This window comes from Haliotis cracherodii, unplaced genomic scaffold (assembly GCF_022045235.1).
Source record: "Haliotis cracherodii isolate W230 unplaced genomic scaffold, xgHalCrac1.p SCAF_13, whole genome shotgun sequence".
Lineage (NCBI taxonomy): Eukaryota > Metazoa > Mollusca > Gastropoda > Lepetellida > Haliotidae > Haliotis > Haliotis cracherodii.
The window spans coordinates 36,460,224-36,487,627 of NW_027266268.1; the positions used below are offsets into that span (position 1 = coordinate 36,460,224).

The following is a 27,404-nucleotide window of genomic DNA, read 5'->3' on the forward strand; positions in this document are numbered from 1 at the left end:
CCAGTAGGCTTATTTACTTTCTGAAGTTCATTCTCATAAAGACTCCCCTTTATCGGATCCTCTGCCATATCTTTCAACTGGTAGACAGGAATACCGTCTCTATAATAATGCCTTCTCACAAAAAGATTTCTTTAGTCCATTTCTCCTGAAATGCAAACCTTAAATGGGATGGTCTGACTTGATCTCCAACTTTCAACGTAAACGATTTCTTCCTGGGTCTCTTATCTTTCTTGATAATTTCATGTTTTTTCAGAAAATCAATTTATTGTTCTTTCCATATTACATTTTCAATAGTGATGTTTATGTCTGAGGGTGATCGTTCATTCAATGATCTGTGAAGTCTGTGGTTATAATCCCAGACGAGATCTTGCAGAATATCCAAATAATGATACGTTTGATTGTAGGTGAAATATCTGTACATAGTTGTCTTGAGGGTTCGTATGACTCTCTCAGCATAAGATGCTTTGGTTTCATTCTGAGTCACATAATAGGTAATTCCTTTACTTTGTAAGAAAGCTTTCACTTTCCTATTATCAAATCTCGCCCTTTGTCTGATCGTATGATCTTAGGCAGAGTTGTATGAGAAAATATCTTTTTCAAAGATTTAATAACAGAGTCGGGTTTTTTATTGCTCAATGGTTCAACCAAGAGATACCTGGTAACACATTAAAATCTATCATCAGGTATTTAACGCCATCCTTGTCTGAAGCAATATTGGATACATCAGCCAAGTCTATATCCCAGCGATCATACAATCCAGAGGACACCACTCTGTTCCGCTTGTATTTATACCTTAAAGGTCGCTGCAGTGGATAGGCATCTTGAAAGGCTAACCACTTCTTAATATGATGTAAACTGATATCATACTTCCCCTCTCTTTTCACAGTGTGATACAGCTTATTGGGTCCGGATAAGGAGACTGGATGTTTTGAGTTAAAATAAATATCAGACAAATAAACTTCCCAACCGTCAGCCGGCATGGTTGCATGTGAAATGATACATAAACTTCTTCTGTAAACTTCTGTTCTGAAATGATACATACATACATAGAGTATGCATAAATTTTATATGCATTCCCCATTTGTCATTCGTAAAGAGTGAGTGAGTGAGTGAGTGAGTGAGTTGGGTTTAACGCCGCGTTTAACAGTATTTCAGTTATATCACGGAGTGTCAGCTTAATGTGGGAGGAAAGCCCGAAGTGATGCAGGTCTCAAACGTTTACCACTTCGGTGAAACCCACGAGCACGGGTACGGTGCTGACAAACCTAGAAACATAATCGGGGCGAACCGGGATTCGAACCCACAATCTAAAGTAAATGTGAGATAAAATCTCGAGGGGAAGCAACGCAGTCGTCCGATGGCCTGTAGAAACCACGCCCTTTGACTGGGACCTGCTGCGAGTGACCTCAGCGTAATAAAGTTCAGTTCAGTTCAGACTGAGGGACCCGTGAAGATTCCGGGATAGAATAGGTCTTCAGCAACCCATGCTTGCCGTAAAAGGTGACTATGCTTGTCGTAAAAGGCGACTAACGGGATCGGGTGGTCAGGCTCGCTGACTTGGTTGATGCATGTCATCAATGCCAATTGCGTGGATCGATGCTCATGATATCAATCACTGGATTGTCTGGTCCAGACTCGATTATTTACAGACCGCCGTCATATAGCTGGAATATTGCTGAGTGCGGCGTTTAACAACCAACCATTCAACCAACCATCAGACTGGGGAGAATTTCGTTTCGTGCGAAAGAACAGTGTAACGTTTTATATTACCCGTCAATGTGTCTGTAGACTGGTACCCGGTCAGAGGAGCGCATGCGCTCGAAGACAGGCGAGCCAGTCTGCATGTGGTTGTGGAAAGGAAATCGTAGGTATAAGAACAATAATACACAATAATAAATAGAAAAAAAACAGTGCGTATATATAGGACAGACACTTAGAGTGCAATCAGAAGCAGGGATGAATTATGACAGTACAAGAAATGACTAATGTCATGTTGTCATGATACAGTATATACTTATTTATAACACTCGAAAGTAGGTCTCGAGCTAAGGGGATGATGGTGAGCGAAAAGTGGGGGTCTTTGTTAAACGCAGGGGACAGGTCTTGTATTTATGAATTTATGGTCAAGAGAACTGGTATGGTGATATATTTTCACTGGCATATGTTATTTGGGGTCGTTATTTGTAGCACCAGTATCACACAACTGTCATGTTTACTTACTCTTGATGAATATTGAACCCAAGGAGTTTAAACGCCCGATTCCATGGCTGAACAGATGTTGAGCTGGTCAGTGGGCATTGGGTGTGCTGGCTGGATAAATTGCAGAAACTATTAGTAAAACCTTAAAGTTTTAGATCGAATATATACTTGGGACTTTAGGCAGAATGGACGGCTAAAAACGATCGGAGTATTTTTTAAATGTACGTTGTTTTAGTATAACCGTATATTACGACAGGGACACCAGAAATGGGCTTCACACATACACTGTGTGACAAGTGAACGCTTAATGTCGAGGCTACCCCTCAGACCTTAGAAGAAATTAAAATGTTTGATCTGTAAAACAGAACATAAAAATATGTGATGCGCTGTTTGTTGTTAATGTGTCTTATACGTTTTGAAGGGCGACAGGTCGGTATTGTGGTTAAACTTTTGCTCATTAAGCCAAAGGCCCAATTTCATTTCACCATATGGGTAAATTGTGAGAAGCCCATTGCCAATTGCAGGAATATTTATAACAGCGGCATAAAACCATTGCCTACACACTCTTGTTTTGAATATCACCAATAGGAGGTGAAAATTTTAATAATTTCCATTTGGAACCAGTAGGGTCTTTGATGTTCATATGCATTATGTGTTATAGATGAGGGCATGTGTCTGGTTAAAGAAATGACCACAGAATGAATCGTGAAAAACCCTCCCTCCCATTTGGCTGGATTGTGAAACAGTCGTCGACGTACCCGGAACGTGTCTACTACTTCAACACACACAGTGGAGTAACAACATGGGAAATGCCTCATCTCGTTAAAACGAACAATGTGAGTTCTGATGTTCTGGTAGAATATGTATGTTGTGAATATGTGTCAACTGATTTTTAATCCCGAGTTCAGTCATGTGGGTAAAGCTAAGATATGCCTGACAACAACCTTACAACAAAATATTGCCTCTTGCATCATGTAATGATGCAGTTGGAATAACAAAATCCACTGTGCAGAGTTGCATCCCTTGTCCGTACAAGGATCTGCTGGTTCACAGATTTTTCCAGATTGTGATCATTTGTCTGTAATATTCTGTATAATCAGAGGGGCGGTCGGGTAGCCTAGTGGTTAAAGCGTTCGCTTGTCACGCCGAAGACCCGGGTTTGATTCCCGACATGGGTACAATGTGTGAAGCCCATTTCTGGTGGACCCCGCCGTGATATTGCTGGAATATTGCTAAAAGCGACGTAAAACCATACTCACTCACTCTTTCCGTTGTTTCAGAATGCTATACCTCCACCTCGTCACGCAGGAAAGGAACAATTCAGTCCACCATGCAGTCCTCGCTACTCTCCGACCGACTCCTCCGATGACTCCCCATATTACAGTGAAGCAGAGAAACAGGACCCCCAGAACGAGCCTGTGTTTAGTCAATTCCAGAAGAACATCTATGATGATGTCATTTCCAACTCTCCGTCTCACGACCATGACGAACAGGTTAGACCCACCAAAGAACAGTCCACAGGACAAGTACCAAAAAGATCTCAAGGAAAATGTCCGGACACCAGTTATAAACACAAAGTTCGGGAGAAAGTGTCTCTGAAGGAGGAGAAGTGTAAGTCTGAGGAGAAAGTTCCTCGAGTTAAATTCAAAATAGAGATGCCTGATTCAAAATTACAGGTGAAAAAGGAAGTGAGTGACAAGCCAAGGAAGTTTGCGCAAGGTGACCGACAACACTCCTTTAATATTTCCAAAGTGTTAACAGAAATCAGAAAAGATGTTGAGTCGTCTGATAATGTTAAAAGTTCAAGGAAGAAAGCCACATCGAGAAGTGATTCTGTTAGTAGCATACAGAGGATGGGGGAATTCCCACTGCCGCTTACAAGGAAAATTGGCAGGAGAGAGGTTGTGCGTTCATCGGAACATAACAAAACACAAGACCAGTCCCCACTGACAAAGAAGGGGGAAAGTGGCAGGAGAGAGGTTGTGCATTCATCGGAACGTAACAAAACACAAGACAAATCCCAGCTGACAAAGAAGGGGGAAAGTGGCAGGAGAGAGGTGGTTCGTTCATCGGAACGTAACAAAACACAAGACAAATCCCTGACTGCTGCTGAAGCAGGGCGGTTTTCTAATCTAGTACAATTGAAACAGGGCAAGGACCCTGAGAAGGTACTCAGTTCGTCAAGCAAAGGTTTGTGGACACGGAAAAGAAAGATTTCAGATTCCCCCACCAGTGATGTTGTGCCTGTGAAAATTGTGCCAAAGAATAATTTGTCTCTAAAAGTATCAGTTGGAGAGAAGAGGAAAGTTGTATTGAGTCCTCAAAGAAGGACTAAATGTAGGCGTCAATCATCAGGTGAATCTCTTGACCTCAATGTGGGAGACCAGACAGTAGCAGATCGTCTTCAGCGTGTCAATCAAAATACTTCAGCTGTTGTTGTTCGATCACCTGTGTTTGACAGGTTGAATGTTTCAAGTGAAATAAGTCCGCTGAACATTCCAGGCCGCAATGCTGCAGTCCTTTCCCCAGTTAGAAAACATAGACCTAACCATCAGCCTGATGTCAGGAGGGTGGTCTCGTCGGACAGTGAGGCTAACACTAACAACAGTGCCCCTGGGGACCCCCCCGGTCCTCGACCCCCTCCACAGGCAGACAGACTTGACCGCGTCCAGGAGTGGATAGATCTTATTAATGGGAGTCAGGAGGTCCAGCCGGAAACACCTGCATGGTCTCAGCCTTCTGTTCAGGTTCAAGGTAAGTCAGTAACCTAGGATACACTTCCTTTTCCCTGCTTTCCTCATGATATGCTGGTTAGGATATGTATTCTGCATCTGGGTAAAAATAGGATCCCTTTTAGGATAGGTTCTCAGGATCTTGGTTAGGATAGGTCCTCAGGATTTGGGTTAGGGTAGGTTCTCATGGAGTTGGGTCAGGAAAGGTCATCAGGATCTGGGTTAGGGTAGGTTCTCAGGATTAGGATTAGGATAGGTCCTTTGGATCTGCTTTAGTATAGATCCTGGTTGTCTGTATTGTGATGGGTTGTAAAGATTTTTGTTAGGATAGGTCTTCAGGCACTGGGTTAAGGTTATCAGGATCTGGGTTAGGATAGGTCCCCTGGATCATGGTTAGGATAGGTCTTCTGGATCATGGTTAGGATAGGTTCTCAGGAGCTGGGTTAGGATAGGACCCCTGGATTATGGTTAGGATAGGTCCTCAGGATCATGGTTAGGATAGGTTCTCAGGAGCTGGGTTAGGATAGGTCCCCTGGATCATGGTTAGGATAGGTCCTCTGGATCATGGTTAGGATAGGTCCTCTGGATCAGTCAGTCCAATGTGGTGTATGCTGCATTCATTAATTTGTGTTTCAGCCCTGCTAGAGCATCCCCAGGATGAGGATGAGGTCTGTGACATGGAGGTGGACGAAGACACGGACGAGGACGAGGACCAGATGATAATAGATGTAAGCATCACCATTCCTTTCATTCAGTAGAATGCTTTAAAAAATAAAAGAATTGGTTCTCAGGCAATGACTGTTGAAAATATAGTGTGGGCGTTGGTTGTTTTTTATTTTAGCTTGTTCAAACTAATATGTAACCAAACAAACAGTTGTGTACCATCAACCTGGGAAATAGCCTCCCTACATAAACAAGCATACAAACTCCTATTGTTGCCATGACCATAACACGAGATGCACAGTAAAACAGTGCACATGTAAAGGGAAGTAACTGTGTGCTTTATTGAATTGAAACATACAGCAGGCTTTATGATGATGGGTGGTGCCTGAGTTACCAAGACGATTATTTAACTCTCATCACATCCTTCAGCATTCATAATTAACACTGCCGTTACCTGTGGCGGGTGAACGCTTTGAGAGCTGTTTCTATCATGAACAAAAATTCCTTCTGAGTGACCAGAATTTATGAGCTGATTTTCTTTGTTCTATAATGGTTTTTGTTTAGTCATTCATTTAATGAGTACTTGATCAGAAAGTAAATTTTAGAACTTTATCTCAACCAATAATTAAGATTAGTTTTGGTTATTTTGAAAGTTGGTTAAGACTAGAATGGTTATTTTAGATAAAGTATTTGATGACCTGTTGTAATGAAAAAGGAATGTTTCATGAAAATGATGATATGACAGATAAAAACTCTTTTATATATATGCATGAAAATACTGTAACCAAGTTACAGATTGCCTTTTGTGTTTGATTAACTGTTCGATTGTTTTTTCTCGTTTCAGCTTCAAGAAGTCCGAGGAGAATTGGAGTTCAGTTCTAGTCAGGTAGGTCGTTTAATATAGGGGCCTCTCCTTTCACAACTTGGTTTATGGATGGATGGATGGATGGATGGATTATCTTGTTTTGCAGACTGAAGGGTTGGTGGTTAGACTAGAAACAGTTCAGTGATTTTATGAAACGAATTGTATGTTGGCTGAATTAACAGATATATGAAAAGTGTCTAAATGAAATGTGGGCTGCTGCTACCACATTCTCTGTATTAAGTACCCTCATCCAGTCAGTGCCCCTGGACCAACTTGACCAATCTGTAAGTAGTCTTTATAAGCACCCCTGACTAAGATCAAACTTTACATGACAGTCCATGTCAGTGTTCCTGTTTACCAGTAATTACCAGTTTTTTACGGGTAAAATTAGGCTTGGACGGGTAATTCATGTGACTGCCAGTCCCCGTGGACCGACAAATACAGCACCTTGAACAAAACATCAGTGATATTCGTATAAGTATATCTTTTTAACAAAGTCATCTTGTCTGTTACCATCAGGGTTTCCCCTTGTCTATTTTTAGGTTAAATTTCCATTTGCAGTGACCTCGTCTCGAAATATTAAAAAAGAGAGAAAATTGTGACTGAAGTTTGTGTGAATGACGTACAGATCTAACTAAGTTACTTCAGAGATGACATCTTTGCACTGAACATTATGTTGAAAGAATTAAAACCAAATAATTTTCGTACATTTTTCTATTTGTTGAAAGTTGGGAATGGCAAAGATTAGGGGGAACGTATTTTTTAGAGTTGCCAGTCCACAAGGACTGGCAGTTTCAAAAGCCAGCGGGAACACTGCATGTTTTCTTTTGTATTTCACACATTCCCAGTAGTTCAAAGTGGCATTAAACCCAACTCACTCATTCCCATTTCCAGAAAAGTCATCCTCTCACCGACAACATATTAAGCTTGAGAGGAGGATGCAGGGGTTTATCTTGACTAGGGAATATTCCTGCAATATCATGTCGGGGGACATGTTGTAAACATGTAGGGAATTGAACCTCGGTCTTTGATGTGACGAGCAGACGCTTTAACCACAAGGCTACCCGACTTCTCCTTTGTTCTAAATCCTCACAGATGTGTCTCTTTCTTTGGCTTTGGTGTTTTGTGAATGATGCCAACATGGGTATATTCTCTGTTGTAGTCAGCGTTTGACCTGTCTCTGCCATGTTCCGCTACACCGGCTGAAGCAGCCTCACAGGTGAGATCAACACACATAGGGTGACCTTAGTTTGAAATTATGAATCAGTTATAGGTTCTGATATTTTTTGTCAATGAAAACATATTTCAGACTGCACTTGTCTGAAAAATAATAGCATTAAAGAAGAGAACTGTCTATCAATGTGTCTGGTGGTGGACACCTGTGTGTCAGTGCCTGTCCTTTGAGGTGTCACACTGTGGTTCTCTGTTCCAGGGGCTGTATCTGGTTGTGGACACGAGTGTGCTCGTTAATCACCTGAAGCCTCTGTCTGACCTGCATGATGAGGACATACAAGGTGATGTAAACATGAGTAATTATGAACATAGTGTTGGTATTTCCTTATTATAATATAACAGAAGACGTTGGTTGGGAGCTCTGTGAGTTTGGACCACTATGTCAGTGACAGTAGCTATTCGACTCGGCCGACTGTGGCAAGTGTGTTGAGCGAGGTCACATAGTTTCTGCAATGACACTGAAATTGGGTCTGTGCTCACTCAGGGGTGTTTCATGATACTATGTTGTTTTTCTTTATTCTTTTTATTGTTATCACTATTAATACAGGTCTGTCTCAAGGAAAGAATTTAGGAAGTTGTGTCTGTGAAAGAGACTGGACTCACTGACCTCTGTGTTGCAGGGTTCGGGTTGCCGACGCTGGTGTTCCCCTGGGTGGTGCTGCAGGAACTCGATGCCCTCAAGGACAACCGGGCACGGCTGAGTCTCGTATGTTGTGTAGGACAAAGGTCCCCAAGGACAAAATGCCTTGGACAAAATCCAACTTGTGAAAAATTATTCAAAACCTGAAATCAGAAAATTCAGTAATCAAATATGGCTGCCATCATATGAACAGATGCAAATTAAAAGTTGCCTAAAACAGCATTTTCTCCAAACCCCTTCTTGTTATTAACAACATTTTTAGCAGAATTGTACTTCAAAAGGTCCACCCACTGGTTCATATTAAGTATTATTTTGAGAAATCACCTGATAAGTGTAATATTTCCTGTGTGTGTAATTAGAAAGGGAAGTTCATGTCTCTGCAACATTGATGTTGATTTATCTCTCTTGTTCAGTCTATGAGCTGCCAGAGCAAGGCGAGTCGAGCTGTCAAATACATCAATGCCTGCTTCACCGGTAGACATCCCAGAGTAACTGGCCAGTCTCATAGAGAGGTGAGTTCACCAAGAGACATCCTAGAATAACTGGCCAGCCTCATAAAGAGGTGAGTTCACCAGGAGACATCCCAGAGTAACTGGCCAGTCTCATAGAGAGGTGAGTTCACCAGGAGACATCTCAGAGTAACTGGCCAGTCTCATAGAGAGGTGAGTTCACCAGGAGACATCTCAGAGTAACTGGCCAGTCTCATAGAGAGGTGAGTTCACCTGGAGACATCTCAGAGTAACTGGCCAGTCTCATAGAGAGGTGAGTTCACCGGGAGACGTCCCAGAGTAACTGGCTAGTCTCATAGTGAGGTGAGTTCACTGGGTGACATCCCAGAGTAACTGGCCAGTCTCATAGAGAGGTAAGTTCACCGGGAGACATCCCAGAGTAACTGGCCAGTCTCGTAGAGAGGTGAGTTCACCAGGAGACATCCCAGAGTAACTGGCTAGTCTCATAGAGAGGTGAGTTCACCAAGAGACATCCTAGAATAACTGGCCAGCCTCATAGAGAGGTGAGTTCACCTGGAGACATCCCAGAGTAACTGGCCAGTCTCATAGAGAGGTGTGTTCACCAGGAGACATCCCAGAATAACTGGCCAGTCTCATAGAGAGGTGAGTTCACCTGGAGACATCCCAGAGTAACTGGCCAGTCTCATAGAGAGGTGTGTTCACCAAGAGACATCCTAGAATAACTGGCCAGCCTCATAGAGAGGTGAGTTGACCAGGAGACATCTCAGAGTAACCAGCTAGTCTCGTAGAGAGGTGAGTTCACCTGGAGACATCCCTGAGTAACTGGCCAGTCTCATAGAGAGGTGAGTTCACCAGGAGACATCCCATAGTAACTGGCCAGTCTCATAGAGAGGTGTACACTGGGAGACATCCCAGAGTAACTGGCCAGTCTCATAGAGAGGTGTGTTCACCAAGAGACATCCTAGAATAACTGGCCAGCCTCATAGAGAGGTGAGTTGACCAGGAGACATCTCAGAGTAACCGGCTAGTCTCGTAGAGAGGTGAGTTCACCTGGAGACATCCCTGAGTAACTGGCCAGTCTCATAGAGAGGTGAGTTCACCAGGAGACATCCCATAGTAACTGGCCAGTCTCATAGAGAGGTGAGTTCACCGGGAGACATCCAAGAGTAACTGGCCAGTCTCATGGAGAGGTGAGTTCACCGGGAGACATCCCAGAGTAACTGGCCAGTATCATAGAGAGGTGAGTTCACCGGGAGACATCCAAGAGTAACTGGCCAGTCTCATAGAGAGGTGAGTTCACCGGGAGATATCCTAGAATCTTATAAAAAGAAAGAGTTCACTGGGATACACCCTAGAGTCTCATAGTCAGGTGAGTTCTCTGGGAGACAACCTAGTACCTCATAGAGAGGTGGGGCCGTCGGGTAGCTTAGTGGTTTAAGCGTTCGCTCGTAACGCCGAAAACCCGGGTTTTATTCTCGACACGGGTACAATGTGTGAAGCCAATTTCTGGTGTCCCCTGCCGTGATATCGCTGGAATATTGCTAAAAGAGGCGTAAAACCATACTCACTCACCCATAGAGAGGTGAGTTTTCAAGGGGCAACCTAGAGTTGCTCAGTTTGGTCAATGACAGTCTGTGTGTAGTAATTAGCTGCTCTGAATTGAGGATTATTTGAATGTCTGCTGTCTGTCTTGCACACATTTCCTACCAGCATGTTGTGTTGTTTGCATCTGTATTACATTTTCATGTCATGATAGCAGCTAGCCTTAATGTCATTACAATGTACTCGATGTATTCCAGGCAGCGGAGATGGTGGAGGGGCTGGAGATAGAATGCAACGATGACCGGGTGCTACAGTGCTGCTTGCAGTTCAGAAATAAGTGTGAGTTGTCTCCCCTTGAACTGAAACAGACTTATGAATTTGAGTCGCTGAGAAACTATAAGAAAATGGTACAGTTGTACGGATTCATTTATGCAATTCCAGTCTTGTTGAATATTTTACGGACATTGGAATCCATGTGTCTCAACATCATTATTATGGGGTCATTATCGAGGGATCACATTTTCAGCTTCCAAGAGTGCAGTTCAGTTGCATCTGGAATCGAGCATTAAACCCACATTGATTGTTTTCCTCTTCATGCATTGCACGCGCATGGGCTTAGCCACTGGTTATGTTCAGGCTTGTGTTTTTGCTTTTTCCATAACCTTCAAACTTGCACTTTTCTTTGTTTTAATAGTCGTTGTTCATTCTTCCAGTGGGGCGGTCGGGTAGCCTAGTGGTTAAAGCGTTCACTCGTCACGCCGAAGACCCGGGTTCGATTCCCGACATGGGTACAATGTGTGAAGCCCATTTCTGGTGTCCGCTGTGATATTGCTGGAATATTGCTAAAAGCGGTGTAAAACCATACTCACTCACTCACTCACTCATTCTTCCAGTTTCATAAAAGCAACAAATCAGTGTGACATAAGCATGAACAAAATGCCCTTCAACTGTTATCAGAATCAGCAGACCCGTGAAGATAGGTAGAATAGGCCTTCAGCAACCCATGCTTGCCGTAAAAGGCGATTATGCTTGTCGTAAAAGGCGACTAACAGGATCTGGTGGTCAGGCTCGATGACTTGGTTGATGCATGTCATCGATCTCAATTGCGTGGATCGATATTAATCACTGGAGTGTCTTGCTCAGACTTGATTATTTACAGACTGCCTGGAATATTGCTGAGTGCAGCGTTAAACAACAAACAAACCAAACCAAACATCATCAGCATAATAGATGTGTTGACGATCGCTGGCATATCTTCAAATGTGGCACCCTACATACTTATGTGACCCTTCAATAATGATGATAAATGTCGTCTTTAGAATAGAGAGACATGTGCAGCTATCAATTTGTTTCAGTCGAGAGTATCAGTGCTTAAAATTGGTTACGGCACAAGACTGTCCTCATCACTGACTGTTCAAACAATTGAGTCCTCTGATAATATATATGTATAATGAACAAAAAAAAGTTGATAAAAAATAGGAAGCATGAATGTTTTGGGGGATATTTGTTATCACCCTAACATCCAATGTGGGAGGAAATAGTCATCATCTAGGTTGTCTGTCCGTTCGTTCGCCTGTCCATCCGTGTTTCATTTCTCGAGCATAACTTGAAAACAGTGAAAGATTTTTCATCCATACTTGATATATGTATCAACCAGTGCCCTTTGCGATTTGGGGGATTTGTCATGACTCATGTTTTAAACTGTGTCATCATTGCAAAAGTATATCCCCCAAAATATTCAGGAACCCCAGCTATTATTGTTCTGTATGTCATGTTATTCTCTGTTCCAGTTCGGACGTTGAGTGTGATTCTCCTGTCGGAGGACGTCAACCTGTGTAACAAAGCTATGATGTGTGGGCTGGATGCAGGCAGCATCAAGGTAGGTACACACTCTGTGTGTGTGTGTGTGTGTGTGTGTGTGTGTGTGTGTGTGTGTGTGTGTGTGTGTGTGTGTGTCTGTCTGTCTGTCTGTCTGTCTGTCTGTGTGTCTGTGTGTGTGTGTGTGTGTCTGTGTCTGTGTCTGTGTGTTGGTGTGTGTGTTGGTGTGTTGAGTTCGCTAATTGTGAGGACCAATATCATTATATGTTTGCTGTTGAATTTAGCTGAGAATGTTCTTTGTATTAAAGTCTTGGTTTCAGAATATTCATGGAATCCTCGTCCTATCTCAAGCTGTTCAAGAGCCCAACAGTGCTCAAGGTAGGTTTGCCCTGGAAATACGGCACTTTGAGTATTTGGACAAGATTTATTTATCACAGTCATTTGTGTTTAGCTCACCTGACTGAAAGTCGGTTTGTTTGCTGTCCATCATAATCATCTCTTCAGAAACTTTTCGACCAATGAAACTGTAACTTTACAAGCTTGGTCAAAACTCCAGTTTGTGCCAGAGTTTTCAAGCTGTAAGGAAAAAAACATATTTCTGGCCTTCACTCGCCTACTTTTGTCCAAAATGCAATCAAATTTGGATTTTATTTACTTAGAAGTGGGACTCAACAAAGGTCCTATTTTTCATAATGATTAAAAGTTTGACCTTGTGATTTTGTGTTTTGAACATGTTTGATTTTTAATTCTCTTAAAATGCACTTCTGGCTCAATAGTCCCTTTTTCCTCTGACATTGCCAGACTTGGTCAGACACTGTACTTTGGCATGTTTATTTCTTACGATTACATCATATTTTGTCAAATTATTAGGATTTGAGTGTTAGTTTCTTTTGCCCCAATATGATGGGGAAACTATTTTTGTATCAATGCAGACAGCATCTTTTGCTGATTGTCTGACTTTGTTGGCATTTTAAACTGTTGCCTACATATCCAGGTGAGCTACAGTGCTTTGGGACTTCGTTTTTTTAAACATTTATATCACTATAAGAATCCTGACTGAAACTATTGGTACCGTAATCGACGTAATAAGCGCTTCGCTCTAATAAGCGCCCACAGCGATATTTGCTAATATATTGGCTAGTGAACAATCCTAATTAGCACCCTTCCATTGATCAATGTACACAAGACTTACTTATTTGTGTATAATACGCACTCGTGCGTTATATGCACCCTCAATTACGGAAAATTAAAGTCTGGAAAAATATGTCTGTCGTGTATAAAACGAACAGACTTTTCTTTTTGTATCATTTCAGGCTGTCAGCATAAACCCACGAAATTTACGATCCTTCAGCTCTTTCACAACAATTATGCTCTAATAAGAGCCCCAATTTCTAATTTTGAGAGCGCCCTGGTCGCTTATCATGTCGAATACGGTATTTTGTATCTAGAAATGTCTAGAAATAAGTGAGTCATGTATAGTTCAACCTTTCTACTTGAATCCGTTTAAGTCAGTGTTGTTTATGGGGACTTGTCATGTAGAGGTCGAAAAATGCTTTTCCTCTGTTCTGTTCCATTTATATTTAGAGCATAATTTCTCAGGAACAAACACAGCTCCTGTGATACCCCTCACATCATCCCCATGTCCCTCGCCAGTCACGCAAGGGACACGCCCTCATACCTCATCAGTCACAACAGAGAAACAGGGTCACACCACGTTCGTCACACCTGTTCGTCCTGCTGATATGAACCGAGTCCAGGTAAGCTGTCCTTGAGAGAGAGTGAGTGAGTGTGGTTTTACGCCGCTTTTAGCAATATTCCAGCAACATCACAGCTGGGGACACCAGAAATGGGCACATTGTACATCTTCGGCGTGACGAGCAAATGCTTTAACCACTGGGCTACCCCACCGCCCCAGTCCCTTAGAAATCTTCCAGCGGTATCCATTGCTACCAATGGTCCCAGATTCATCGTATTTGCGATCTAAACTAAATACTAAAATACAGTATCTTCCTTAATTCATATGAATATGATGCCAATTTATGTGAAGGTTTGACCTATTTGAACCTTATTTACAACAGATTGTCAAGGTCATATTAAAGGTGAAGGTTTGACCTATTTGAACCTTATTTTAAACAGTTTGTGGAGGTCATGTTGAAGGTGAAGGTTTGACCTATTTGAACCTTATTTACAACAGATTGTCAAGGTCATGTTGAAGGTCAAGGCTGTAACCTATTGAACTCTATTTTGCAGATTGACGAGATGGTGGTGAAGGTCAAGGCTGTTGTCAAGGACACACTTGGTCTGGTTCTTGAGACCGAGATGAAAGCAGCATATGACAACATTTGGTGAGGGTGATATGATACACTAATAAAATAATTATGTCCCGAATATGTCCCTTTTGAAGTGAAATGACAATGTTTATACAATACAAATGTCACAGTACTAGTTGAAAAGAATGGTAGGAATTTTCATTTTGAATATCAAGAAGCTTTTGAATTTAGTGAGTGAGTTGGGTTTTACGCCGCTTTTAACATTATTCCAGTTATATCGCGGCGTGTCAGCTTAATGTGGGAGGAAAGCCCAAAGTGATGCAGGTCTCAGACGTTTACCACTTAGGTGAAACCCAAGAGCACGGGTATGGTGCTGACAAACCTAGAAACATAATCAGGGCGAACCGGGATTCGAACCCACGATCATAGGTTTCTGACGATTGGGCCACCCGTGCCCCCCTTTTGAATTTAGATGTGGCAAATGTGAAGGCAATTAACTTCTGTTGCTCACAAGTAATGTTTGATTGTGTTCCTAGGAAGACTGTTGTCTACCGGAAGCCACCTTGGTCTGCTGTGGACATCATGGAATCCATCAGGAAGTAAGTGGCGGTCAGGTCACAGTCGTGGTGGATATCATCTTGCCGTAGCTGTCACATCTGTCAGTGTATCCTGTTGCTTGTTGCAGTCATGTCCTATCATGGCTCATGTTTCTGTCATGTTGTTTGTCTTGTGGTCACATTGCAAGGTGTACCTATCATGTTGCTGAGGTGTAACAAACTCACTGTATGCTCCCTGACTTGTATAGCTGCCATTATTCTGTCATTGTTCAGTACATCTGTACGTCTGTATGTCTGTGAACACATTGGGTTCCTAACCTGTGAAGTAGAGAATAGGTCTTCAGCCACCCATGCTTGCTGTAAGAGGTGACCATGTTTGTTGTAAGAGGCGACTAACGGGATCGGTTGGTAAGGCTCGCTGACTTGTTTAATGCAAGTCATTGTACCGATTGTGGCCCAATTGCATAGATCGATGCTCATGATGTCAATCACTGGATTGTCTGGTCCAGACTGTATTATTTACAGACCGCTGTCATATAGCTGGAATATTGCTGAGTGTGGTGTTAAACAACACACAAACAAAGAATATACAAACAAATCCTGCAATCAGTACTGACATGTTTGCTCCGTATGTCCCCAGGCACTGGATGGCTGTGTTTGGTATGATCTTGCCGAAGCAGATGTCCAACACTGTCAACTCCATCACCACCAAGTTCCAGCCTCACAAAGGTGAACAATAGCTTCCAATGTATGACAGGCCGTGTACTAAATATGATCATTGGGCAGTTGAGTAGCGTTTTGCTCGAAAGCTTCGGCTTGTCATGCCAAAGACTTCAGTTTCATTCGTCACATGTGTACAATGTGTGAAACCCATGTTTTGTGTTCCTCCAGCGTGATAGGGCTTGAATAACACTGAAGCAACATAAACCCCTCACACTTCTTCTGTAAAAACTGTACATTATGTAGTTCCCCTGCTGTGAGATATCTATGATAACATGGTGGTGTATATATATGTGTAGTTCCCCTGTTGTGAGATATCCATGATAACATGGCGGTGCATATTTATGTGTAGTTCCCCTGCTGTGAGATATCCATGATAACATGGCGGTGCAAATATGTGTAGTTCCCCTGCTGTGAGATATCCATGATAACATGGCTGTGTATATATATGTGTAGTTCCCCTGCTGTGAGATATTCATTATGTCATGGCGGTGCATACATGTGTAGTTCCCCTGCTGTGAGATATCCATGATAACATGGTGGTGTATATATGTGTAGTGCCCCTGTTGTGAGATATCCTTGATAACATGCTGTATATACATGTAGTTCCCCTGTTGTGAGATATCCATGATAACATGGGAGTGTATATATGTGTAGTTCCCCTGTTGTGAGATATCCTTGATAACATGCTGTATATACATGTAGTTCCCCTGTTGTGAGATATCCATGATAACATGGGAGTGTATGTATGTTTATTACCCACGTGGTGAAGATACAGGTGGTAAGATACTAAATTTGTACGTCACACGTGTGTAGTACAAGGTTGACCTTGTTTTATTCGTTTGATTGGATAACCGTGACCTCTGTCACACCGGAACTACTTTTTTCATTCATAAAAAATCATGAGACGTCATTCATTTTGCAACTACAAGGCAGAACTGAAGCAATCTCATATTGGTGAGGGATCTAAACAAACACTTTATTAAACCAAACAAGATAGTCACACGCATCAAATTTGGTTTGCGTCCTATATAAGTTATGCATTGAGCTTCCACAAACATTTTATAATCAAGCTATATCCATTTACAATGTTTGACTACTGTTCAATAGTCCGAGGATCCCCATGAGCGTGACGCACCCGACCACTTTCGCAATTTCCAATTTGATTTAACGTAAAAGGATAAGCGTGGTGAAATGAAGTCAGTTTAAACTATCTTGACAGATATCTAGATTTACTTATTTAATGATCCGTTTGTGCCATCAGTGTCCTCTTTGAAGCGTATTTTGTGGCATTGTTTCGGGAGTTGTTTGTTCACGACTGCACAACCAGATCACTCAAAGTGAACAATTCCGATACAAATCATTCAAATACTCCATGGAAGTGTGAAGGATTTCTGATTATGTGGCCCCAATATCCCAAAGGTGAACAATAACATTCCTTATCTCTAGCGTAAAACGCTTAGTAGATCACGGTTGTCTTTTCTTACTCCGGTGGTGACCTTGCCCTTCGTTCGAAGCTGTCACTGACATGCAAGCAGACTTGAGCGATTTGATTTTCACGTCTTCAGTATAGGATGGTACAGTAAACATGAATGTCTCTGGCGAACACTCTGATTTCCCTCTTCCAAAATGGTACGGACATGACATAAATTCAGCTGATAGATCAAGAAAACCGAATCATTTTGAATGCACATCAAGGAAACCGAACCATTTTGAATGCACAGACGGGACCCCGGCGGTTGACCGACTGTTGGTCCGATATTCAAAGCGTGGCGCTAATGTGACTTTTCAAATTTTCTTATAGGTGTCCTGCGTACTTACAACATGGCACTTGAAGAAATTCTTCCAAAAGGTTCTTGAGCGTCGGTGCTGTTATGTTTTCGAATACAACTGTAGATGCATGTTGTTAATGCGTATGCTTAGGAATGTAAACAATGCCCATATTTGGGCATATATCAATATTCATGCACAACCAGATTTTGCAACCGGTTTCAGTTTGGTCTGTCAACGGACAAAAGTTGTTATGTATTAACACTTACATACATATTTAACGTGGGTAATAAATAAAATACCACGCTCATTCTCGTTAGATACCATTTTTACGTAACTCGTGAACTTTCTATGGTATCTGACTGAGCTAAAGCGAGGTCAGATACCATAGAAAGTCCACTCATTTCGTAAAAATGGTATCTAACGAGAATGAGTGTAGTATTCTCTATGTAGTTCCCTGGCTGTGAGATATCCATGATAACATGGTGGTGTATATATGTGTAGTTCCCCTGCTGTGAGATATCCATGATAACATGGCTGTGTATATATGTGTAGTTCCCCTGCTGTGAGATATCCATGATAACATGGTGGTGTATATATGTGTAGTTCCCCTGCTGTGAGATATCCATGATAACATGGTGGTGTATATATGTGTAGTTCCCCTGCTGTGAGATATCCATGATAACATGGTGGTGTATATATGTGTAGTTCCCCTGCTGTGAGATATCCATGATAACATGGTGGTGTATATATGTGTAGTTCCCCTGCTGTGAGATATCCATGATAACATGGTGGTGTATATATGTGTAGTTCCCCTGCTGTGAGATATCCATGATAACATGGTGGTGTATATATGTGTAGTTCCCCTGCTGTGAGATATCCATGATAACATGGTGGTGTATATATGTGTAGTTCCCCTGCTGTGAGATATCCATGATAACATGGTGGTGTATATATGTGTAGTTCCCCTGCTGTGAGATATCCATGATAACATGGTGGTGTATATATGTGTAGTTCCCCTGCTGTGAGATATCCATGATAACATGGCTGTGTATATATTTGTAGTTCCCCTCCTGAGGGGCTGTGAGGTGCTAGAGCTGATACAGGAGCTAATGCAGCTAATGGAGGCACTGCAGAAACATTCCAGGTGAGCGAGTGGTACTGTAAGTTATCTATCAAGTTGGGAGAAAGCAAACCAGTAGTTGATAAGATGAACATTGACCCATGCTGGTCACACAGTCTGTCACCACCCAGTTGTTATTTGTTGGTTTTCGGGGGACTTAGCCTGATCTGGAATCTGCAACGTCGTGAGATGGTTTAAGATAAAAATCTAATATTTACGACCATATACATATACGTAACACAAGTGAAAATTACGAATTTTGACGGGTTTTTTCCAAAGGAAATTTTTGTGAGTTTTGTTTTTGTCTCTCCTTGTCAACTGAAAGTGCCCCAGTGTCCTCTTCATTACGTCAGATGCATTGTGAATATATATTCATGAGGGAAAACAACTTCATTAGAATTTATTAATGAGCAATTTTAGAGCTCTGATTGTGGATTTGAACATCAATGCATTGGCGGGATCTCCTATAATGGGCATGAGGCTGATAGCATGTATCCAGTAAGAAGGCTGTATGAAAATAACTTGTTTGAAACATTATCTTACATTTGAATGTCCGTATATAAAAACAGACGATTACTTCCGTTGCAGCTATAAGGGCAGAGTAAGCATTTCTATCGACAAACTGAAGACTGTGCAGATGCAACTACACCACCTGAAGACTACACCAACATCATCAACACCAACATCATCAACACCTTCATCATCAACACCTTCATCATCAACACCAGCTTCATCAACACCAGCTTCATCAACAGCACCACCTACACAGGTAGCACTACACAAGTGTTGTGTCTCTAGAATGCCTTAATCCATCTTCCTGAGGCAAGGGAGTTAACTGACTATAAAAGTCCAGTTTCCACCCTTGCCGAACCAGCCTGAACGTTCTAGGCTTGATCAAAGCGCCACCAATGGCTATTACGAGTTATGTCCCTTCTATGTCCCTCCTATTGACCAATCAGATTCAACCTCTGATATCATTTGCATTTGCTTCAAACAAGATGGTGGCGCTCAGTAAAGACGATCTGATCAATAATCAAGATCCATATTGTAATAAAACAGATCTTACTGTGCGAAGTGCGTCAAATCACACGAGCGCCTTGATTGAAAACATGAAATGGTTTGGAAAATATCTGTTGACACTGAGATGGTGTTATACATGCTTTCCTGCAACCGGATGTCGATTTCAGTACGTGAATTTGATTGGATTATGCATAGACTTGTTAGTCAGGCCAAGACATGACTCCATAATGCCAGCCTAGTTCGGCAAGGGTGGAAACTGGACTTTTGCAGTCAGTTACTCCCTCGCCTCAGGAAGATGCTGCTGGTTATGAAGACCAGCGTCTGGTTCATCTATCATGTACAAGATGCAGGATAATGTTTCTAGAGGACCTGTCTTTGTCTTTGTACATTACCTCAGAGCCCTGTGGGGATTTTGGATTAGAATTGGTCCCCAGCAACCCATCCTGGTCATTAGAGGCGGCTCAATGGATCAGGTGGTCAGACTAGGTTTGATTCCATGTCATCGTACCCCGATGGTGTGAATCTCTGGATTCTTGGTTCAGACTCAGTTATTTACAGGCTGTCTTCATTATTCTGGACTTCTGCTGAGTGTGGTGTTAACAATAATCAAACATATAACCTTAGCCTGTTAGTATCTTTATGGTCATCCAAGAGGTTTGACCCGTGAAGAACCAGGGTAGAACAGGTCTTCAGCAACCCATGCTTGCTGTAAAAGGCGACAATGCTTGTCGTAAGAGGTGACTAACAGAATCGGGTGGTCAGACTCGCTGACTTGGTTGAAGCATGTCATCAATCCCAATTGCGTGCATCGATGCTCATGATATCATATCAATCACTGGATTGTCTGGTCCAGACTCGATTATTTAAAGACCGCCGTCATATAGCTGGAATATTGCCAAGTGCGGCGTACAACAACAAACCAACCAACCAATCATCCGAGAGGTAACTGGTTTATCGTGAACCTTGTGACTTGTAATTTAAATGTCTTGTTGACTATTTGTCTTAGTTATTGAATTAAGTGAACCATCCTGACTACAAATTACAATATCTGTTGTAGTCACGGACATTTACAGGCAAGCCTGTGGCCAGTCAGTCGTCCACTCCGACACAAGTCTCTGTTGACCGTCCTGCTCCTTCCACACATAGAGATGTCACTCCTCGTCCCCGGCGACCTTCACAAGCAGGCTCTGCAGCCACCGGGACAAGCTTTGACTCCCTAGTCAAACCCTCCAGCTCGAGTCTAGCTGGGTCAAGAATCAGAGTCAGACCTTCCAGCACTGCTCAAGCCTCCACCAGCTACAACACCGCTACAACAGCAGTCACGGCAACCTCTACGGCTAGGCAGCCTGTCCACACACAGGATCCGACTGTGGTACAGGACTGTTTCCAGCTTGTGTGGGCGAATGTGTACCAAGTGTGGTAGGTGTCTTTTTGCTGTAGGTGTCTATCTGTAGTGTGTGTGGTAGGTGTCTACCTGTAGTAGATGTCTTTTTGCTGTAGGTGTCTATCTGTACTGTGTGTGGTAGGTGTCTCTCTGTACTTTGTGTGGTAGGTGTCTTCCTGTAGTAGATGTCTTTTTGCTGTAGGTGTCTCTCTGTACTTTGTGTGGTAGGTGTCTTTTTGCTGTAGGTGTCTACCTGTACTGTGTGTGGTAGGTGTCTACCTGTAGTAGATGTCTTTTTGCTGTAGGTGTCTCTCTGTACTTTGTGTGGTAGGTGTCTACCTGTAGTAGATGTCTTTTTGCTGTAGGTGTCTCTCTGTACTGTGTGTGGTAGGTGTCTTCCTGTAGTAGATGTCTTTTTGCTGTAGGTGTCTCTCTGTACTTTGTGTGGTAGGTGTCTTTTTGCTGTAGGTGTCTATCTGTACTGTGTGTGGTAGGTGTCTTTTTGCTGTAGGTGTCTCTCTGTACTGTGTGTGGTAGGTGTCTTCCTGTAGTAGATGTCTTTTTGCTGTAGGTGTCTCTCTGTACTTTGTGTGGTAGGTGTCTACCTGTAGTAGATGTCTTTTTGCTGTAGGTGTCTATCTGTACTGTGTGTGGTAGGTGTCTTTTTGCTGTAGGTGTCTACCTGTACTGTGTGTGGTAGGTGTCTTCCTGTAGTAGATGTCTTTTTGCTGTAGGTGTCTCTCTGTACTGTGTGTGGTAGGTGTCTTCCTGTAGTAGATGTCTTTTTGCTGTAGGTGTCTCTCTGTACTTTGTGTGGTAGGTGTCTTTTTGCTGTAGGTGTCTATCTGTACTGTGTGTGGTAGGTGTCTTTTTGCTGTAGGTGTCTCTCTGTACTGTGTGTGGTAGGTGTCTTCCTGTAGTAGGTGTCTTTTTGCTGTAGGTGTCTATCTGTACTGTGTGTGGTAGGTGTCTACCTGTAGTAGATGTCTTTTTGCTGTAGGTGTCTATCTGTACTGTGTGTGGTAGGTGTCTACCTGTAGTAGATGTCTTTTTGCTGTAGGTGTCTATCTGTACTGTGTGTGGTAGGTGTCTACCTGTAGTAGATGTCTTTTTGCTGTAGGTGTCTACCTGTACTGTGTGTGGTAGGTGTCTACCTATAGTAGATGTCTTTTTGCTGTAGGTGTCTCTCTGTAATGTGTGTGGTAGGTGTCTACCTGTAGTAGATGTCTTTTTGCTGTAGGTGTCTATCTGTACTGTGTGTGGTAGGTGTCTACCTGTAGTAGATGTCTTTTTGCTGTAGGTGTCTCTCTGTAATGTGTGTGGTAGGTGTCTACCTGTAGTAGATGTCTTTTTGCTGTAGGTGTCTATCTGTACTGTGTGTGGTAGGTGTCTACCTGTAGTAGATGTCTTTTTGCTGTAGGTGTCTATCTGTACTGTGTGTGGTAGGTGTCTTCCTGTAGTAGATGTCTTTTTGCTGTAGGTGTCTATCTGTACTGTGTGTGGTAGGTGTCTTCCTGTAGTAGATGTCTTTTTGCTGTAGGTGTCTATCTGTACTGTGTGTGGTAGGTGTCTACCTGTAGTAGATGTCTTTTTGCTGTAGGTGTCTATCTGTACTGTGTGTGGTAGGTGTCTACCTGTAGTAGATGTCTTTTTGCTGTAGGTGTCTATCTGTACTGTGTGTGGTAGGTGTCTACCTGTAGTAGATGTCTTTTTTTGCTGTAGGTGTCTCTCTGTACTGTGTGTGGTAGGTGTCTACCTGTAGTAGGTGTCTACCTGTAGCAGAGGTTTAACTACATTAGGTGTCAACTTGTAGCATGTGTCGCTCTGTATTAGTGTCGGATAATGAAGTTGTGTTTGTTATTGTCAAACAGGCTTTATGGTTGTCTAATGTTTCTGGTGAGGGTTAGTGTGTAAGTCTATATTTATTTTCCAGTGTTGAGAACAAAGCTTGTACCTATTTAATTCTGTTTTTCTAATTATTTCAGCATTGAGATTTATATTTCAGTGTGGAGATCGAAGCCTCCCTGTCGCAGTCCGTCAACAACAGCTACCTCAGTCTATTGACCCGCCTCACCAGGATCATCAAGGATCTTCGATATGAGTTTGCCCTGTGAGTCAACATCCTTATTTAGACCTTTACGTGAGACAATTTGACTGGGGATGCCATGGCTTCAAACACTTTTGCTGCATTTATTTTTTTTAAATATGAACCTCGTAAATATTATTTTCCAAGTTACCAGTGACTCACTCACTCACTCACTCATTCAGTGTTCTTCTCTGGGATCGGAAATGTGACTCACTCACTCATTCAGTGTTATTTTAAGGGATCGGAAGTGTGACTCACTCACTCACTTATTCAGTGTTCTTCTCTGGGATCGGAAATGTGACTCACTCACTCATTCAGTGTTATTCTCTGGGATCGGAAATGTGACTCATTCATTCAGTGTTATTCTCTGGGATCGGAAATGTGACTCACTCACTCATTCAGTGTTATTCTCTGGGATTCGGAAATGTGACTTACTCACTCAGTCAGTGTTCTTCTATGGTTCTATGATTGCTGATCCATTTGTCGATGATTGGTATGAAAATTGAAGATATTTATTACTTCTGTCTGTAACTCAATTCTACCTTTTGTTTTCAGATGTCTTTCAATTTCTCCCTATGAAATTTCTAATGAGAGAGAGAAATTTCAAAACTTCTGTGAACAGCTGAACACAGTATTTGTAAAGCTGAAGCATAAGGTAATTATTGATAATTCAAATGTCTGGAAACAACACGTTTGTAATCATAACAGATATCGTTACTGTTGCAGCTCCTCATGTGTATAGGCAGGAATTTATTTCAGATTCTGAACTGTGTTCCCCTGGGAAATAATGTTATTTTGTTCAAAATTTGGACTTTTGTAAAAGTTTATTTTTTCTTAAATACAGAGGTATTTTGAGATTGCATTTAATGCAATAACATGAGATGAAGCATTAAAATGCAATATATTATTCTTCCTATTAGTGAATACAGGTTACTTCTACAAAGCCATAAAATTAGTTATAAGTTATGTATATTATTATATTGTAAGATGAATTGGGAAATGTTTCTTTCCAAATTGGGAATTTTTATTGACATTTTATTGAATGTCAGCCTCATCAGATCTAGATAAATCCCTGAGAGGGCACATGTGTTGTCCAGTTACATATGGCTCAGCAATTCACTGTACAGAGTTATGTCCCTTAGGCTTACCAGGATCAGTGACAAGATTGTGCATGCTCAGAGGGGGTAGAAACTAACAATTTTAGTCCACAAGTCCTTATTATGATAACATATAGCAAAACCCTTAAAATGGCAAATTTCTACTTGTCCTTATGATACCTTAACTACTGGGCAGTTTGGCAAGGACTACAGGACAAGTGCCAATTTCTAACGCTGCTCAGAGGCTGTTAGTTCAACATAGATACATCTTCCCGAGGCAAAGGGAGTTAACTGACTGCAAAAGTCCAGACTCCACCCTTGCCAAACAAGGGAATTATGGAGTTACTGTTTTGCTGTACTAACGAGTCTATGCTTAGTCCAATCCAAATTGGAAAACAAAATCGAAATCCAGTTTGTAAACTGTCATGCAAATTACAATCGATTGCAGAATTTGCAAAGCATGTGTACAGTCAACTTATTTCCAACAGATATTTTCCAAATATTTTCATGTTTTAAATCAAGGTGCTCACGTGATTTGATGCACATCACAAAGTAAGACCCATTTTATTACAATATAATTCTTGATTAATGATTAGCTCTTCATCACTGGACGCGGCCACTTTGTTTGAAACTAATGCAAGTGATAGGAGAGGTGGAATCTGATTGGTCAATGAGAGGGACGTAGAAGGGACATGACTGGTAATAGTGACTGGTGGCGCTACAATCAAGCCCAGAAATTCCAGGCTTGTTCGGCTAGGGTGGAAACTAGACTTTTGGAGTCAGTTAACTCCCTTGCCCTGGGAAGATGCTTAGACATGGAGTTCCAACTGAAACAAAACTACAACTGCTGGTGCCTGACTTTATTTTTAATGATTGTGTATGGAAATTAAATATCGGTGATATCAAATTAGGAAATAGAAGCATTCATTTCTAAACTGGCATATGCCTTTTCTTCATTCCAGTGGATGCCCTCTGTATTTCTTGTTGCATCTGTTTTCAATTTGTAAGTGTACAGGAAAGCCGGATTTTGTGTTTGATAAATCCTTACCACATACTTCACCTATGTCAGATATTTGACGTCACATGTTTCTGTTTTGTTTCAGCCAGTACAGTTCGAGTCAGTTACAGTTGATGCCCTGATGTCCTTCTTCCGTACCACCAACAACAGGTACAGCTTATGTAGGGCCCCGGAAACCGTCATATGTGCTGGACATGTCCGATTGGGAATCTCATGGCTTATGGCTTGTTTTCTATCAGACACACTCTCTCTATATACCGATTTCATCTTCTAGGGATATATATTATAGCTGTGAAATAGAGAATCTCACCCGAGTGTCTTTTGATATCAAATATATCAACACGAGTTACATTTATCATCCAAAACTGGCTCCCACAGGAGATATGGCTTGGATTAGATCAACTCTACACTGTAGATATCGCTGCAATGAAATTACATCACAATGCTTTGCAGACCATTGTGACGTCACTGGTTACCATGACGTCACAATCATATGACATCACTAATGGCTCTGCTACTGAAGCTGTAAGCAGTACTTTTTGCACTGAAGACACTGCTAATTACTGTCTACAAATTGAAAAAGTTGGAAGAATGATGTTGGATGATAAATAAAATCTCACCCGAGTGTCTTTTGATATCAAATATATCAACACTTGTTGATAAAAGTGGAAAAAAACCTTGGCAAGCCTCGGAGTTTTCCCACTTTAATCAACTTGTGTTGATATATTTGATATCAAAAGACACTCGGGTGAGATTCTCTATATATTGTTACATGTAAAGATGGTGGAGTTTATGAAGAACGATAAACTTTGAACATTCAATTGAAAACTTATTATCGGAAGTAGTAACATGCATACCGGTAACAATTTTTTGATAATAACAACATTGGTGTATAATAATAACTTTATTGATAATTTATAACAATAATGGCTCTAGTCGTGGCAACTTCTAAACTTTCGGGAAGTTGTAATCTATCGGACCGTCATTCAGGCGATGTTTCTGACAGATCACGATCTGAAAAATACTATCATGAAAGTGTATCCCGTGGATAAGCCGACCCCTTTCTACAGAATATTTTTTCTGGTCCTCAAAATTCAGCTTATATGTGGTCATATACGGTAAATAAGTACAATTCTGGAATCTGTGATTTGGATTAAAATTTGTTTTGTTTCATTTGTTTACTGTCAGACACCTCTATTCATGAATGGTTTCCATTGTAGGTTTCATCTAAGTGGTAAAGATCTATAGCCTGCTTCATCTTTCCTCTCACTTTATACACCTACTGTCACTTATGCCTGTAGTACTGTAGGTATCTTGCTATCTCATAGTAACCTTGTGACTACTACTTTCAAGTAAAACCTGCCAAGAGGTTGAAACAGGACTTTTAGTATGCATCTAATGTTGATTTTTGACTGGTTATATGTAATATTTTTCTCATGAAAATTCAGTGATGTTAGTCAAACCTGTAGCCTCACATGTCACATGTTTAGTATTGGAACCCCCCCGTTTTCCCCCACTGGGGCAGGTGATGAAAGGGTGTTCAGTCTTACATGTCATGACTTCAGTTGTCTGCATGCTGCACATGGTCTTTCTCTTGCCCCCTGTCATCAAATTTGTTTCTTAATGCAACTACTGTATTGTTTCTCTAAATTCCTTTTGGTCTACTTGAGTTATGAAGGTTCATATATAAGTTGAAACTGTCCTTGTCATGTCTTAACAACAAATTAACATTAAATGGCTGAGATGTTGTTCAAAGAGGCATTAAACGCAAATGAAGTTGACTTCTGATGTGTTTTTTCAGGCCGCTCCTTCAGTCAGGCTTGATGCAACTGGACAGCATCATCCGCAGCCTGTACGAACTGGTTAAGCAGCTGCCTGACTGACTAACAGGTCCGACCATCATCCTGGATCTCACTTGATGCTATATGGATGTTAAAGATGCACGGGTACATCATCCATAATGACTGGCCAGACTGACTGACCAACAGGTTGGACAATCATCCTGAACTATTGCCAGATCTGACATGATGGCATATCTAACACAGCTGCATTTGTATGCCATCCATAACGACGAGCCAGACTGACTGACCAACACATCGGACTGTCCTCCAGAACTGAAGGGTAGATCACCATCAGACTGACTGACCAACACATCGGACTGTCCTCCAGAACTGAAGGGTAGATCACCATCAGATAG

The 27,404-nt window shown here is 41.8% G+C and overlaps 1 protein-coding gene across 1 annotated transcript; it reads left to right on the forward strand.

The window, feature by feature from the left end:
* Window positions 1–1,812: 1,812 nt before the first annotated feature.
* Window positions 1,813–27,404, forward strand: LOC139459274 (uncharacterized). Its single transcript, XM_071240723.1, has 23 exons — window positions 1,813–1,864; window positions 2,861–3,035; window positions 3,480–4,953; window positions 5,568–5,659; window positions 6,439–6,480; window positions 7,622–7,678; window positions 7,892–7,973; window positions 8,313–8,398; window positions 8,746–8,844; window positions 10,602–10,683; window positions 12,135–12,223; window positions 12,483–12,540; window positions 13,762–13,919; window positions 14,413–14,507; window positions 14,969–15,031; window positions 15,630–15,718; window positions 18,545–18,626; window positions 19,191–19,371; window positions 20,680–21,041; window positions 23,012–23,116; window positions 23,648–23,747; window positions 25,293–25,357; window positions 27,009–27,404. Exons 2-23 carry the CDS (start codon window positions 2,898–2,900, stop codon window positions 27,088–27,090), a joined length of 3,681 nt encoding a protein of 1,226 aa, XP_071096824.1. The 5' UTR covers window positions 1,813–1,864; window positions 2,861–2,897; the 3' UTR covers window positions 27,091–27,404.